The 15,212-nt window shown below is 41.1% G+C and overlaps 1 protein-coding gene across 1 annotated transcript; it reads right to left on the minus strand.

Annotated features, from left to right (window-relative positions):
* Positions 1-13,922: 13,922 nt before the first annotated feature.
* Positions 13,923-14,831, minus strand: Vmn1r38 (vomeronasal 1 receptor 38). Its single transcript, NM_134168.1, has one exon. It carries the CDS (start codon positions 14,829-14,831, stop codon positions 13,923-13,925), a length of 909 nt encoding a protein of 302 aa, NP_598929.1.
* Positions 14,832-15,212: the final 381 nt, after the last annotated feature.

The raw sequence follows: 15,212 nt of genomic DNA on the forward strand, positions 1-15,212 counted from the left end.
GGTTTTTTCGAGACAGGGTTTCTCTGTATAGCCCTGGCTTCCTGGAACTCACTTTGTAGACCAGGCTGGCCTTGAACTCAGAAATCCTCCTGCCTCTGCCTCCCAAGTGCTGGGATTAAAGGCATGCACCACCACCGCCCGGCGAAGATCAGTCTTACTCTGTACTGATCTGAAAGGATGCATGGGAAATTTTCAATATTTTTGTATCTGTTGAGGCCTGTTTTGTGACCAATGATATGGTCAGTTTTGAAAAAGGTACCATGAGGTGCTGAGAAGAAAATATATATCCTTTTGTTATAGGATAAAATGTTCTGTAGATATCTGTTAAATCCATTTGTTTCATAAGTTCTGTTAGTTTCCATGTGTATCTGTTTAGTTTCCTTTTCCAGGATCTATCCATTGATAAGAGTGACGTGTTGAAGTGTCTCACTATTATTGTGTGAGATGCAATGTGTGCTTTGAGCTTTTCTAAAGTTTCTTTAATTAATGTGGCTGCCCTTGCATTTAGAGCATAGATATTCAGAATTGATAGTTCCTCTTGGAAGATTTTACCTTTGATGAGTATGAAGTGCCCCTGCTTGTCTTTTTTGATAATTTTGGGTTGAAAGTCAATTTTATTCTATATTAGAATGGCTTCTCCAGCTTGTTTCTTCAGACCATTTGCTTGGAAAATTGTTTTCCAGCATTTCACTCTGAGGCAGTGTCTGTCTTTTTCCCTGAGGTGGGTTTCCTATAAGCAGCAAAATGTTGAGTCCAGTTTGTGTAGCCAGTCTGTTAGTCTGTTTTTTTATTGGGGAATTTTGTGCATTGATGTTGAGATATTAAAGAAAGGTAATTGTTGCTTCCTGTTATTTTTGTTGTTGGAGTTTGGATTCTGTTCTTGTGGCTGTCTTCTTTTAGGTTTGTTGAAGAATTACTTTCTTGCTTTTTCTAGGATGTGATTTCTGTCCTTGTGTTGGTGTTTTCCCTTTATTATCCTTTGAAGGGCTGGATTCATAGAAAGGTATTGTGTGAATTTGGTTTTGTCACAGAATACTTGGGTTTCCCCATCTATGGTAATTGAGAGTTCTGCTGGGTATAGTAGCATGGGCTGATATTTGTGTTCTCTTAGGGTCTGTATAACATCTGTCCAGGATCTTCTGGCTTTCATAGTCTCTGGTGAGAAGTCTGGTGTAGTTCTAATAGGCCTGCCTTTATATGTTACTTGACCTTTTTCCCTTACTGCTTCTAGTATTCTGTCTTTATTGTTGTTGCATTTTTGCATTTGTTGTTATGATTATTATGTGTCGGGAGGAATTTATTTTCTGGTCCAGTCTATTTGGAGTTCTGTAGGCTTCTTGTATGTTCATGGGCATCTCTTTCTTTAGGTATGGGAAGTTTTCCTTTATAATTTTGTTGAAGATATTTGCTGGCCCTTTAAGTTGAAAATCTTCATTCTCATCTACTCCTATTATCCGTAGGTTTTGTCTTATTGTGTCCTGGATTTTTGGATGTTTTGAGTTAGGATCTTTTTGCCTTTTGCATTTTCTTTGATTGTTGTGTCCACATTCTCTAAGGAATCTTCTGCACCTGAGATTCTCTCTTCCATCTCTTGTTCTGTTGCTGATGCTTGCATCTATGGTTCATGATCTTTTCTAGGGTTTCTACCTCCAGAGTTGTCTCCCTTTGGTTTTTCTTTATTCTTTCTACTTCCCTTTTTAGATCTTGGATGGTTTTGTACAATTTCATCACCTGTTTGGTTGTGTTTTCCTGTAATTCTTTAAGGGATTTTTGTGTTTCTTCTTTAAGGGCTTCTACTTGTTTAGAAGTGTTTTCCTGTATTTCTTTAAGTGAGTTATTAATTTTTCTTCTTAAAATCTTCTACAAGCATCATGAGATAAGATTTTAAATACAAATCTTGCCTTATGGGTGTGTTGGGGTATCCTGGACTCACTCGGGTGGGAGTGCTGGGTTCTGATGATGGTGAGTGGTCTTTATTTCTGTTAGTAAGATTCTTACATTTGCCTTTCGCCATCTGGTAATCTCTGGCATTAGTTGTTATAGCTCTCTCTGGCTGGAGCTTGTTCCTCCTTTCATTCTGTTAGCCTTTGTCAGCAATCCTGGGAGTCCAACTCTCTCCTAAGTCTCAGTGGTCAGCATTCTCTCTGCAGGCAATCTCTCATCTTGCAGGGAAGATGTACAGAGGTCTGTGCTCAGATCTGCCTCCTGGCTGAAGATGATGGCCCGAAACTGGGCCTGTCCCAGAAGCTATCTTGCTTCTGCAGTCCACACACTCTCCTGTGCAGGCTGGTCTCTGAGGGATCCGAGATACAAGATGGCTCTCTCACCTGCTCCGGATGTCAGAGCCCTCCCAGGTGGCCACCTCTGCCCTGTCTAGGAAGGTGTGCTGATGTCTGGAGCTCATATCTGCTTCCTGGCTGAAAATGAAGGCCCCAAACAGGGCTTGTCCAAGAAGCTATTTTGCTTCTTCAGTCCTCTGTTGAGGGACATCTGGTTTCTTTCCAGCTTCTGGCTATTATAAATAAGGCTGCTATGAATATAGTGGGGCATGTGTCCTTATTACCAGTTGGAACATCTTCTGGGTATATGCTGGATCTTCTGGTATTACCTTGTCCAATTTCCTGAGGAACCACCAAACTGATTTCCAGAGTCGTTGTACAAACTTGCAATCCCATCAGCAATGAAGGGGTGTTCCTCTTTCTCCACATCCTTGCCAGCCTCTGCTGTCACCTAAATTTTTGATCTTAGCCATTCTGACTGGTGTGAGGTGGAATCTCAGGGTTGTTCTGATTTGCCTTTCCCTGATGATTAAGAATGTTGAACATTTTTTCATGTGTTTCTCAGCCCTTCAATATTCCTCAGTTGAGAATTCTTTGTTTAGCTCTGTACCCCATTTTTAATATGGTTATTTGGTTTTATGGAGTCTAATCTCTTGAGTTCTTTGAATATATTGAATATTAGCTCTCTATCAGATGTAGCATTGGTAAAGATCTTTCCCAATCTGTTGGTTGCCATCTTGTCCTATTGACAGTGTCCTTTGCCTTAATGAAGCTTTGCCATTTTATGGGGTCCAATTTATCAATTCTTGATCTTAGAGCATAAGCTATTGGTTTTCTGTTCAGGAAATGTTCCCCTGTGTCCATGTGCTTTGAGGTTCTTCCCCACTTTCTTTTCTAATAGTTTCAGTGTAACTGGTTTTATGTGGAGGTCCTTGATAGTTTGGACTTGAAATTTTAATGAGGAGATAAGAATGGATCAATTTGATCTTGGGTCCCAGGTCCCTCAGAGACCAGTCTGCACAGGTCAGCTCATGGACTGCGAAGGGTGAGCAAGCAGACTGCAGAAGCTGCACAGCTTCTGGGACAGGCAGAAGTTATACAGCTTCTGGGGCAGACCCCTTTTGGACTCCAGACATCCAGCACCTTCCCCACCAGAGGAGAGGTGTCTGCCTGGGAGGTCTCTGACCACCAGAACAGGTGAGAGAGCCATCTTGTGTCCCGGGTCCCTCAGAGACTAGTCTGTGCAGGTGAGTGTGCAGACTACAGAGGCAACACATCTTCTGGGACAAGCCCTGTTTCAGGCCTTCATCTTCTGCCAGGAGGCAAGTCTGAATGCCAGATATCTGTACACCTTCCCTACAAGATGAGAGCTTGCCTGCAGAGAGTACTCTGACCACTGAGACTCAGGAGAAACCTAGACTCCCAGGTCTGCTGACAGAAGTTAACAGAATCACAGGAGGAACAAGCTCCAACCAGAGACAACTATAACAACTCCAGAGATTACCAGATGGCGAAAGGCAAATGTAAGAATCTTACTAACAGATCTTGGTCCGGGACCCGCCGAACTTAGGAAATTAGTCTGAACAGGTGAGAGGGTGCGCCAGAGAACCTGACAGCTTCTGGAACAGGCGGAAGCACAGAGGCGCTGAGGCAGCACCCTGTGTGGGCCAGGGACAGCCGGCCACCGTCCGGACCGGAGGACAGGTGCCCACCCGGCTGGGGAGGCGGCCTAAGCCACAGCAGCAGCGGTCGCCATCTTGGTCCGGGACCCGCCGAACTTAGGAAATTAGTCTGAACAGGTGAGAGGGTGCGCCAGAGAACCTGACAGCTTCTGGAACAGGCGGAAGCACAGAGGTGCTGAGGCAGCACCCTGTGTGGGCCGGGGACAGCCGGCCACCGTCCGGACCGGAGGACAGGTGCCCACCCGGCTGGGGAGGCGGCCTAAGCCACAGCAGCAGCGGTCGCCATCTTGGTCCCGGGACTCCAAGGAACTTAGGAATTTAGTCTGCTTAGGTGAGAGTCTGTACCACCTGGGAACTGCCAAAGCAACACAGTGTCTGAGAAAGGTCCTGTTTTGGGCCTTCTTCTTCGGCCAGGAGGAGGTCCAAATACAAGATATCTGCGCACCTTCCCTGTAAGAGAGCTTGCCAGCAGAGAGTGCTCTGAGCACTGAAACTCAGAGGAGAGAATCTGTCTCCCAGGTCTGCTGATAGAAGGTAACAGAATCACCAGAAGAACAATCTCTAAACAGAGTCAACTATAACTACTAACTCCAGAGATTACCAGATGGCAAAAGGTAAACGAAGGAATCTTACTAACAGGAACCAAGACCACTCACCATCACCAGAACCCAGCACACCCACTTCGCCCAGTCCAGGGAACCCCAACACACCTGAGAACCTAGACCTAGATTTAAAAGCATATCTCATGATGATGGTAGAGGACATCAAGAAGGACTTTAATAAATCACTTAAAGAAATACAGGAGAACACTGCTAAAGAGTTACAAGTCCTTAAAGAAAAACAGGAAAACACAATCAAACAGGTAGAAGTCCTTACAGAAAAAGAGGAAAAAACATACAAACAGGTGATGGAAATGAACAAAACCATACTAGACCTAAAAAGGGAAGTAGACACAATAAAGAAAACTCAAAGCGAGGCAACACTAGAGATAGAAACCCTAGGAAAGAAATCTGGAACCATAGATTTGAGCATCAGCAACAGAATACAAGAGATGGAAGAGAGAATCTCAGGTGCAGAAGATTCCATAGAGAACATCGGCACAACAATCAAAGAAAATGGAAAATGCAAAAAGATCCTAACTCAAAATATCCAGGAAATCCAGGACACAATAAGAAGACCAAACGTACGGATAATAGGAGTGGATGAGAATGAAGATTTTCAACTCAAAGGTCCAGCAAACATCTTCAACAAAATTATTGAAGAAAACTTCCCAAATCTAAAGAATGAGATACATATGAACATACAAGAAGCCTACAGAACTCCAAATAGACTGGACCAGAAAAGAAATTCCTCCCGACACATAATAATCAGAACATCAAATGCACTAAATAAAGATAGAATACTAAAAGCAGTAAGGGAAAAAGGTCAAGTAACATATAAAGGCAAGCCTATCAGAATTACACCAGATTTTTCACCAGAGACTATGAAAGCCAGAAGAGCCTGGACAGATGTTATACAGACACTAAGAGAACACAAACTGCAGCCCAGGCTACTATACCCAGCCAAACTCTCAATTATCATAGAGGGAGAAACCAAAATATTCCACGACAAAACCAAATTCACGCATTATCTCTCCACGAATCCAGCCCTTCAAAGGATAATAACAGAAAAAAACCAATACAAGAACGGGAACAACGCCCTAGAAAAAACAAGAAGGTAATCCCTCAACAAACCTAAAAGAAGACAGCCACAAGAACAGAATGCCACCTTTAACAACTAAAATAACAGGAAGCAACAATTACTTTTCCTTAATATCTCTTAACATCAATGGTCTCAACTCGCCAATAAAAAGACATAGACTAACAAACTGGCTACACAAACAAGACCCAACATTTTGCTGCTTACAGGAAACTCATCTCAGAGAAAAAGATAGACACTACCTCAGAATGAAAGGCTGGAAAACAATTTTCCAAGCAAATGGTATGAAGAAACAAGCAGGAGTAGCCATCCTAATATCTGATAAGATTGACTTCCAACCCAAAGTCATCAAAAAAGACAAGGAGGGACACTTCATTCTCATCAAAGGTAAAATCCTCCAAGAGGAACTCTCAATTCTGAATATCTATGCTCCAAATACAAGAGCAGCCACATTCACTAAAGAAACTTTAGTAAAGCTCAAAGCACACATTGCGCCTCACACAATAATAGTGGGAGACTTCAACACACCACTTTCACCAATGGACAGATCATGGAAACAGAAACTAAACAGGGACACACTGAAACTAACAGAAGTGATGAAACAAATGGATCTGACAGATATCTACAGAACATTTTATCCTAAAACAAAAGGATATACCTTCTTCTCAGCACCTCATGGTACCTTCTCCAAAATTGACCACATAATAGGTCACAAATCAGGCCTCAACAGATTCAAAAATATTGAAATTGTCCCATGTATCCTATCAGATCACCATGCACTAAGGCTGATCTTCAATAACAAAATAAATAACAGAAAGCCAACATTCACATGGAAACTGAACAACACTCTTCTCAATGATACCTTGGTCAAGGAAGGAATAAAGAAAGAAATTAAAGACTTTTTAGAGTTTAATGAAAATGAAGCCACAACGTACCCAAACCTTTGGGACACAATGAAAGCATTTCTAAGAGGGAAACTCATAGCTATGAGTGCCTTCAAGAAAAAACGGGAGAGAGCACATACTAGCAGCTTGACAACACATCTAAAAGCTCTAGAAAAAAAGGAAGCAAATTCACCCAAGAGGAGTAGACGGCAGGAAATAATCAAACTCAGGGGTGAAATCAACCAAGTGGAAACAAGAAGAACTATTCAAAGAATTAACCAAACGAGGAGTTGGTTCTATGAGAAAATCAACAAGATAGATAAACCCTTAGCTAGACTTACTAAAGGGCACAGGGACAAAATCCTAATTAACAAAATCAGAAATGAAAAGGGAGACATAACAACAGATCCTGAAGAAATCCAAAACACCATCAGATCCTTCTACAAAAGGCTATACTCAACAAAACTGGAAAACCTGGACGAAATGGACAAATTTCTGGACAGATACCAGGTACCAAAGTTGAATCAGGATCAAGTTGACCTTCTAAACAGTCCCATATCCCCTAAAGAAATAGAAGCAGTTATTAATAGTCTCCCAGCCAAAAAAAGCCCAGGACCAGACGGGTTTAGTGCAGAGTTCTATCAGACCTTCAAAGAAGATCTAACTCCAGTTCTGCACAAACTTTTTCACAAGATAGAAGTAGAAGGTATTCTACCCAACTCATTTTATGAAGCCACTATTACTCTGATACCTAAACCACAGAAAGATCCAACAAAGATAGAGAACTTCAGACCAATTTCTCTTATGAACATCGATGCAAAAATCCTTAATAAAATTCTCGCTAACCGAATCCAAGAACACATTAAAGCAATCATCCATCCTGACCAAGTAGGTTTTATTCCAGGGATGCAGGGATGGTTTAATATACGGAAATCCATCAATGTAATCCATTATATAAACAAACTCAAAGACAAAAACCACATGATCATCTCGTTAGATGCAGAAAAAGCATTTGACAAGATCCAACACCCATTCATGATAAAAGTTCTGGAAAGATCAGGAATTCAAGGCCAATACCTAAACATGATAAAAGCAATCTACAGCAAACCAGTAGCCAACATCAAAGTAAATGGAGAGAAGCTGGAAGCAATCCCACTAAAATCAGGGACTAGACAAGGCTGCCCACTTTCTCCCTACCTTTTCAACATAGTACTTGAAGTATTAGCCAGAGCAGTTCGACAACAAAAGGAGATCAAGGGGATACAAATTGGAAAAGAGGAAGTCAAAATATCACTTTTTGCAGATGATATGATAGTATATATAAGTGACCCTAAAAATTCCAACAGAGAACTCCTAAACCTGATAAACAGCTTCGGTGAAGTAGCTGGATATAAAATTAACTCAAACAAGTCAATGGCCTTTCTCTACACAAAGAATAAACAGGCTGAGAAAGAAATTAGGGAAACAACACCCTTCTCAATAGCCACAAATAATATAAAATATCTCGGCGTGACTCTAACGAAGGAAGTGAAAGATCTGTATGATAAAAACTTCAAGTCCCTGAAGAAAGAAATTAAAGAAGATCTCAGAAGATGGAAAGATCTCCCATGCTCATGGATTGGCAGGACCAACATTGTAAAAATGGCTATCTTGCCAAAAGCAATCTACAGATTCAATGCAATCCCCATCAAAATTCCAACTCAATTCTTCAACGAATTAGAAGGAGCAATTTGCAAATTCATCTGGAATAACAAAAAACCGAGGATAGCAAAAACTCTTCTCAAGGATAAAAGAACCTCTGGTGGAATCACCATGCCTGACCTAAAGCTTTACTACAGAGCAATTGTGATAAAAACTGCATGGTACTGGTATAGAGACAGACAAGTGGACCAATGGAATAGAATTGAAGACCCAGAAATGAACCCACACACCTATGGTCACTTGATCTTCGACAAGGGAGCCAAAACCATCCAGTGGAAGAAAGACAGCATTTTCAACAATTGGTGCTGGCACAACTGGTTGTTATCATGTAGAAGAATGCGAATCGATCCATACTTATCTCCTTGTACTAAGGTCAAATCTAAGTGGATCAAGGAACTTCACATAAAACCAGAGACACTGAAACTTATAGAGGAGAAAGTGGGGAAAAGCCTTGAAGATATGGGCACAGGGGAAAAATTCCTGAACAGAACAGCAATGGCTTGTGCTGTAAGATCGAGAATTGACAAATGGGACCTAATGAAACTCCAAAGTTTCTGCAAGGCAAAAGACACTGTCTATAAGACAAAAAGACCACCAACAGACTGGGAAAGGATCTTTACCTATCCTAAATCAGATAGGGGACTAATATCCAACATATATAAAGAACTCAAGAAGGTGGACCTCAGAAAATCAAATAACCCCCTTAAAAAATGGGGCTCAGAACTGAACAAAGAATTCTCACCTGAGGAATACCGAATGGCAGAGAAGCACCTGAAAAAATGTTCAACATCCTTAATCATCAGGGAAATGCAAATCAAAACAACCCTGAGATTCCACCTCACACCAGTGAGAATGGCTAAGATCAAAAATTCAGGTGACAGCAGATGCTGGCGAGGATGTGGAGAAAGAGGAACACTCCTCCATTGTTGGTGGGATTGCAGGCTTGTACAACCACTCTGGAAATCAGTCTGGCGGTTCCTCAGAAAATTGGACATAGTACTACCAGAGGATCCAGCAATACCTCTCCTGGGCATATATCCAGAAGAAGCCCCAACTGGTAAGAAGGACACATGCTCCACTATGTTCATAGCAGCCTTATTTATAATAGCCAGAAGCTGGAAAGAACCCAGATGCCCCTCAACAGAGGAATGGATACAGAAAATGTGGTACATCTACACAATGGAGTACTACTCAGCTATTAAAAAGAATGAATTTATGAAATTCCTAGCCAAATGGATGGACCTGGAGAGCATCATCCTGAGTGAGGTAACACAATCACAAAGGAACTCACACAATATGTACTCACTGATAAGTGGATACTAGCCCAAAACCTAGGATACCCACGATATAAGATACAATTTCCTAAACACATGAAACTCAAGAAAAATGAAGACTGAAGTGTGGACACTATGCCCCTCCTTAGAAGTGGGAACAAAACACCCATGGAAGTAGTTACAGAAACAAAGTATGGAGCTGAAATGAAAGGATGGACCATGTAGAGACTGCCATATCCAGGGATCCACCCCATAATCAGCTTCCAAATGCTGACACCATTGCATACACTAGCAAGATTTTACTGAAAGGACCCAGATATAGCTGTCTCTTGTGAGACTATGCCGGGGCCTAGCAAACACAGAAGTGGATGCTCACAGTCAGCTAATGGATGGATCACAGGGCTCCCAATGGAGGAGCTAGAGAAAGTACCCAAGGAGCTAAAGGGATCTTCAACCCTATAGGTGGAACAACATTATGAACTAACCAGTACCCCTGAGCTCTTGACTCTAGCTGCATATGTATCAAAAGATGGCCTAGTCGGCCATCACTGGAAAGAGAGGCCCATTGGACACGCAGACTTTGTGTGCCCCGGTACAGGGGAACGCCAGGGCCAAAGGGGGGGAGTGGGTGGGTAGGGGAGTGGGGGTGGGTGGGTAAGGGGGACTTTTGGTATAGCATTGGAAATGTAAATGAGCTAAATACCTAATAAAAAATGGAAAAAAAAAAAAAGAATCTTACTAACAGAAACCAAGACCACTCACCATCATCAGAAGCCAGCACTCCCACCGCAGCCAGTCCTGGATACCCCAACACATCCGAAAAGTAAGACTTGGGTTTAAAATCATATCTCACGATGCTGGTAGAGGACATCAAGAAGGGCTTTAATAACTCACTTAAAGAAATACAGGAGAACACTGCTAAAGAGGTAGAACTCCTTAAAGAATTACAGGAAAGCAAACAGGTGATTGGTTGAAGAACTGGGGTTGAATTACGGAAAAGATGGAAGAAGCTGAGGAGGAAGGCGACCCTGTAGGAGGACTAGCAGTCTCAATCCTCTACCCTGAAGATTTCTCAAACACTGGACCACCAACCAGGCAACATACACCAGATGATATGAGGCCCCCAACAAATATACAGCACAGGACTGCCTGGGTCTGGGTTCAGACAGAGAAGATGCACCTAGCCTTCAAGCCATAGGGAGTTTAGAGGACTGGTAAAGTGTCAGGGGTGGGGAGTGGGGACATCCTCGTATAGTTAGGGGTGCAGGGAGAAGGTATAAGATGTGGGATAAAATTCTGACTTTAAAAAATATCAATGAAGAAAGAGAGAGAGAAAGAAAGAAAGAAAGAAAGAAAGAAAGAAAGAAAGAAAGAAAGAAAGAAGGAAAAAAGAAAGGAAGGAAGGAAGGAAGGAAGGAAGGAAGGAAGGAAGAAATTAAAAAAAACAGAGAAAAGAAATAAAGTTTGGTTGGATGCTTTGGCTTGGGGAGCACTGCGCATCCATCCATCCAAATGTATATGTCGGTCTGTCTATACATATGTGCATAGGTATATCATTTTTATGTAGTATGCATGAATAGTCATGGAATTGATTGAGTTGACTCCAGTTAGAGTGTGGGTGTATGAATTATGCATATGTCTGTGCATATTTGACTAATATAAAGCACCTTAATTACTTTCCTTTCCTTTCTGTGTGGTTCACAAAGAGATACCAAGGGTAGCCAGAGAGGCTTCTGGCTGACTCACCAGAGAAAGGAGCACTAGCAATAAATCCTTTTACTTAATTTCCTGCTGCTAAACAGCATGTGTTAATCACCAGATATTAGTGTTTGTTAAAGCACAATTTTAAAGTTTTTCGTGCTTAAGGAAGCTCAGAACAGTAAGTTTCCCTAGTGTTTCTTTAAGCATGAAGAGTTAAACAAAGCACAGAGATATGTAAGGAGATAATGAAAGCACAGAGAAAAGAAGCCAGCAATTTTAAACAACAGAATAAGCAAGAACATTTTCAGGATTTTTTGGAACTTATCAGAGAGCATTCAGTATAGTCAGAGAGCTAGAAGGCCAGAGACCATCAGTCTTTTTTTTTAATTTTTATTTATTTATTTTTAATTTTATTTTATTTATAATTCATTTTTACACTCCATTTTCGATTCCCTGCGCTTCCCCATCCACCCCCCCCCCTACTGCTCCACATCCCACACGTCCTCCCCACCCTACTCTGTCTCCATGTGGATGCCCCTACCCACCCCCTACCCCACTTGACCTCTAAACTCCCTGGGGTCTCTTGAGGGTTAGATGCATCATCTCTGAATGAACACAATGAACGTAGTCCCAGAAGTCCTCTACTGTATGTGTGTTGGTGGCCTCATATCAGCTGGTGTATGCTGTCTGTTTGGTGGTCCAGTGTTTGAGAGATCTTGGGGGTCCAGATTGAGACTGCTGGTTCTCCTACAGGATCACCCTTCTCCTCAGTTTCTTCCAGCCTTTCCTAATTCAACTACAGGAGTTAGCAGCTTCTGTCCATTGGTTGGATGCAAATAACTGCATCTGACTCTTTCAGCAGCTTGTTGGGTCTTCTGGAGGGCAGTCATGATAGGTCCCTTTTCGTGAGCACTCCATAGCCTCAGTAATAGTGTCAGGCCTTGGGATCTCCCCTTGAGCTGGATCCCACTTTGGGCCTGTTGCTGGACCTTTTAAGGCCAGTTTTTTAAAAGGTTTATTTGTTCATGTAGATGAGTGTTTTGTCTGAATATAAGAAGAGGCATGGGATAATATAGAATTAGTTGTAGAAGTTGTGAACCACTATATAGGGTTCTGGGACTTGAACTCAAGACCTCTGTAAGAACTGAACCACCTCTGCTCAGTGCAGAGGCTGAAGGCTGCTTTTCTTGTCTGTCTTCTGATTTTTTTTAATTAGGTATTTATTTCATTTACATTTCCAATGCTATCCCAAAAGTCCCCCACACTCTCCCCCACCCAGTCCCCCACTCACCCACTCCCACTTCCTGGCTCTGGCGTTCCCCTGTACTGAGGCAGATAAAGTTTGCATGACCAATGGGCCTCTCTTTCCACTGATGACTGACTAGGCCATCTTCTGATACATATGCAGTCTTTAAAGCTATGTCTGATGCTATGTCCTACTTCAACCCAGTGCAGGCTGAGAAGGCTCCAAGCAAGCCACAGTTGTCTCCCAACTCCATGTTCACATGAACACACATCTTTCATCTATGCACAGATATACATGCATTCACCCATACACAAATAACACATCGTACATCATGTGTGTTCATGTAGACAATTATTATTTATCAGTATTTCAGTAAGGGTGAATAAAGTGAAGTACAAATATACAGGCACATGGAAATTTCATATAAGACTCGTTAAGTACTTAATACTTAATGAGTAGTAAAAACTGGAAACTTTAAACTCATTACCTTTATGGGTCCATAGAAATTAGAGTTAGAAACCACAGTTAAAGGTACAATTAAATATTTAAAATATTCTTGATTATTTAGAGTAAAATAAAATATAATTTTAAAAAAGGCTTTAAAACATCACTATCAGCAAGGATAATATTTTGGGTAACATCAGCATCAAGGGAACATTTATGATCTAGAGTAAAAAAGAGGGACTAAGAGAATTCCTGTGGAAATATGGATTTATGATATACTTAAGAACCATATACTTTTAGGCAGCAGAAATGTCAAAAGAATGAATAAGCAGAATGCTACAAATTCTATTTAAATCATACGAAGAACTTGCTTTACTACTTGAAATATTAAACAGTTTTTAAAAATCTGAGATTGGAGAGATGGCTCAGTGATTAAGAGCATTGACTGCTCTTCTAGAGATCCTGAGTTGAATTCCCAGGAACCACATGGTGGCTCACAACCACCTGTTATGGGATCTGACACTCCCTTCTGGAGAGTCTGAAGACAGTGAGAGTGTACTCACATATATCAAATAAATATGGCCAGAGGGAGCAGGCCAGAGCAAGCGGGACACAGGAGTGGGGGGAAAGGGTTAGCGGAGGCAGGGGGATAAAAAAGCATGTTGAGCAATCTATGAGGATCAAGACAGTAAGCATCTCCCCCCCACTGGCCCCTGATTCAGTGCCAGCCCTGGCTTTCCTCAGTGATGGAGTGTGACCTGGGAATTGAAAACTGAAATAAACCCTTAAAAAAAAAGAACAATAAATATCTGTGTTTTAAAGGGAAAAAAATATTGGTGCTGTACTAGCAGGGCAGGTTACACTAGTCTGTACTTCCAGATCCAGGGGATCCCATGACCTCATCTGACCTCTGTGAATACCAGGAATGCACACATGCAAACATGCCAGGCCAAAACTAATACATATGAATAAAATAAACAAATTATGTTTACATAAGAGAAAAATTACACTTTTTAAAAAATCTGGTGCCATATTTTTTGCATACTTTTTAGAATCATGAGTATTCGATTATCAGAACTAATTTGTATCAAAGGAGTAATTGTGGGATAGGCATTCAACACAAACTTCTGAACAGTAAGCATGACTGGGTCATACATCCATAAAAAGACTGTTCTAGATGACATAATAAAGTCCACCCAGTACATGACCACATAGAAAAACACCAGCAGCAAGATGGTCTGGGTGGCTCTTTTCTCAGGGGAGGCTCTCAAGTGGCTGTCGCTATGAAGATGCTTGCATTGCCTCTGATGTCTGAACAAGATAATCACCATGTATGTACTTGTGCTCAGCATGACTCCTACAAAAAATACATCTCTTAAGGTTATGATTGTTGAAATTAGTCCCCTGATGATGTTGTTCATAGGGAAGAGTGAGCAGTATTTAGTGACCTTCACCTGGTTGGTCTCACTCACGTTGATATAAGCACCAGTATAGAAGATCCTGTTAATGCTGAATGACAAATTGAAAGACCAAAAATAGAAGAAAGAATAGATCATGTATTTTTTTAGTTTATGTTTAAATTTTGCCAACAAAGCGGAGTTGGGACTGATCGTCACAGCCTGGAACACACTCAGGAGGCAGGTGATGCTGATAGAGAGACCTCTCATTGCCCTGTTTAAGTAAGAAGTTGCCTTACATATGATGTCATTCTCAATGTTCAGTAAATCAAACATCTCTGTAGTAAAAATATCCCATCCAGTGATGACCATGATTATGTGAATGAAGGTCAATTGACAGGAGATCAAGTCCATGGGCTTAGATCTGTGACATAGGATTATGATAGTGTAGAAAATAAGAAGGAATATATTGGCTAGTGTTCCAAGTCCAGCTTGGAAATAAAAGATATTATTTAATGAAAACATAATCAGAAAGTGTATTCATCTTAAGTACACAGAGGATGCATATTTCATATACCTGAAAAAGATTAGATACATCAAACATGATTCTCTTATTGGTATATCTATACCATTATTGTTTTTTAGCTACTTATTCTTGACTACCCTGTCTCTAAATTTTGATGTTCCATACTGGACATTATTTCCTACATTCCTATATATCTCTCTATGTATCTCCTCTCTGTATAGAATGGTATAGAAAATACATGCATTCCCAGTCACATCTATATAGAATGCACACTTTGTGTGCCCGTATTACACCTGAGCCTCATATCTTAGAAATCCAGTCCTATTGAATTAAATCATCTCATTTTATAGTTAACACCTAAAATTATAGTGATGAGCAAC

Source organism: Mus musculus, chromosome 6, assembly GCF_000001635.26.
Source record: "Mus musculus strain C57BL/6J chromosome 6, GRCm38.p6 C57BL/6J".
Classification (NCBI taxonomy): Eukaryota; Metazoa; Chordata; class Mammalia; order Rodentia; family Muridae; genus Mus; species Mus musculus.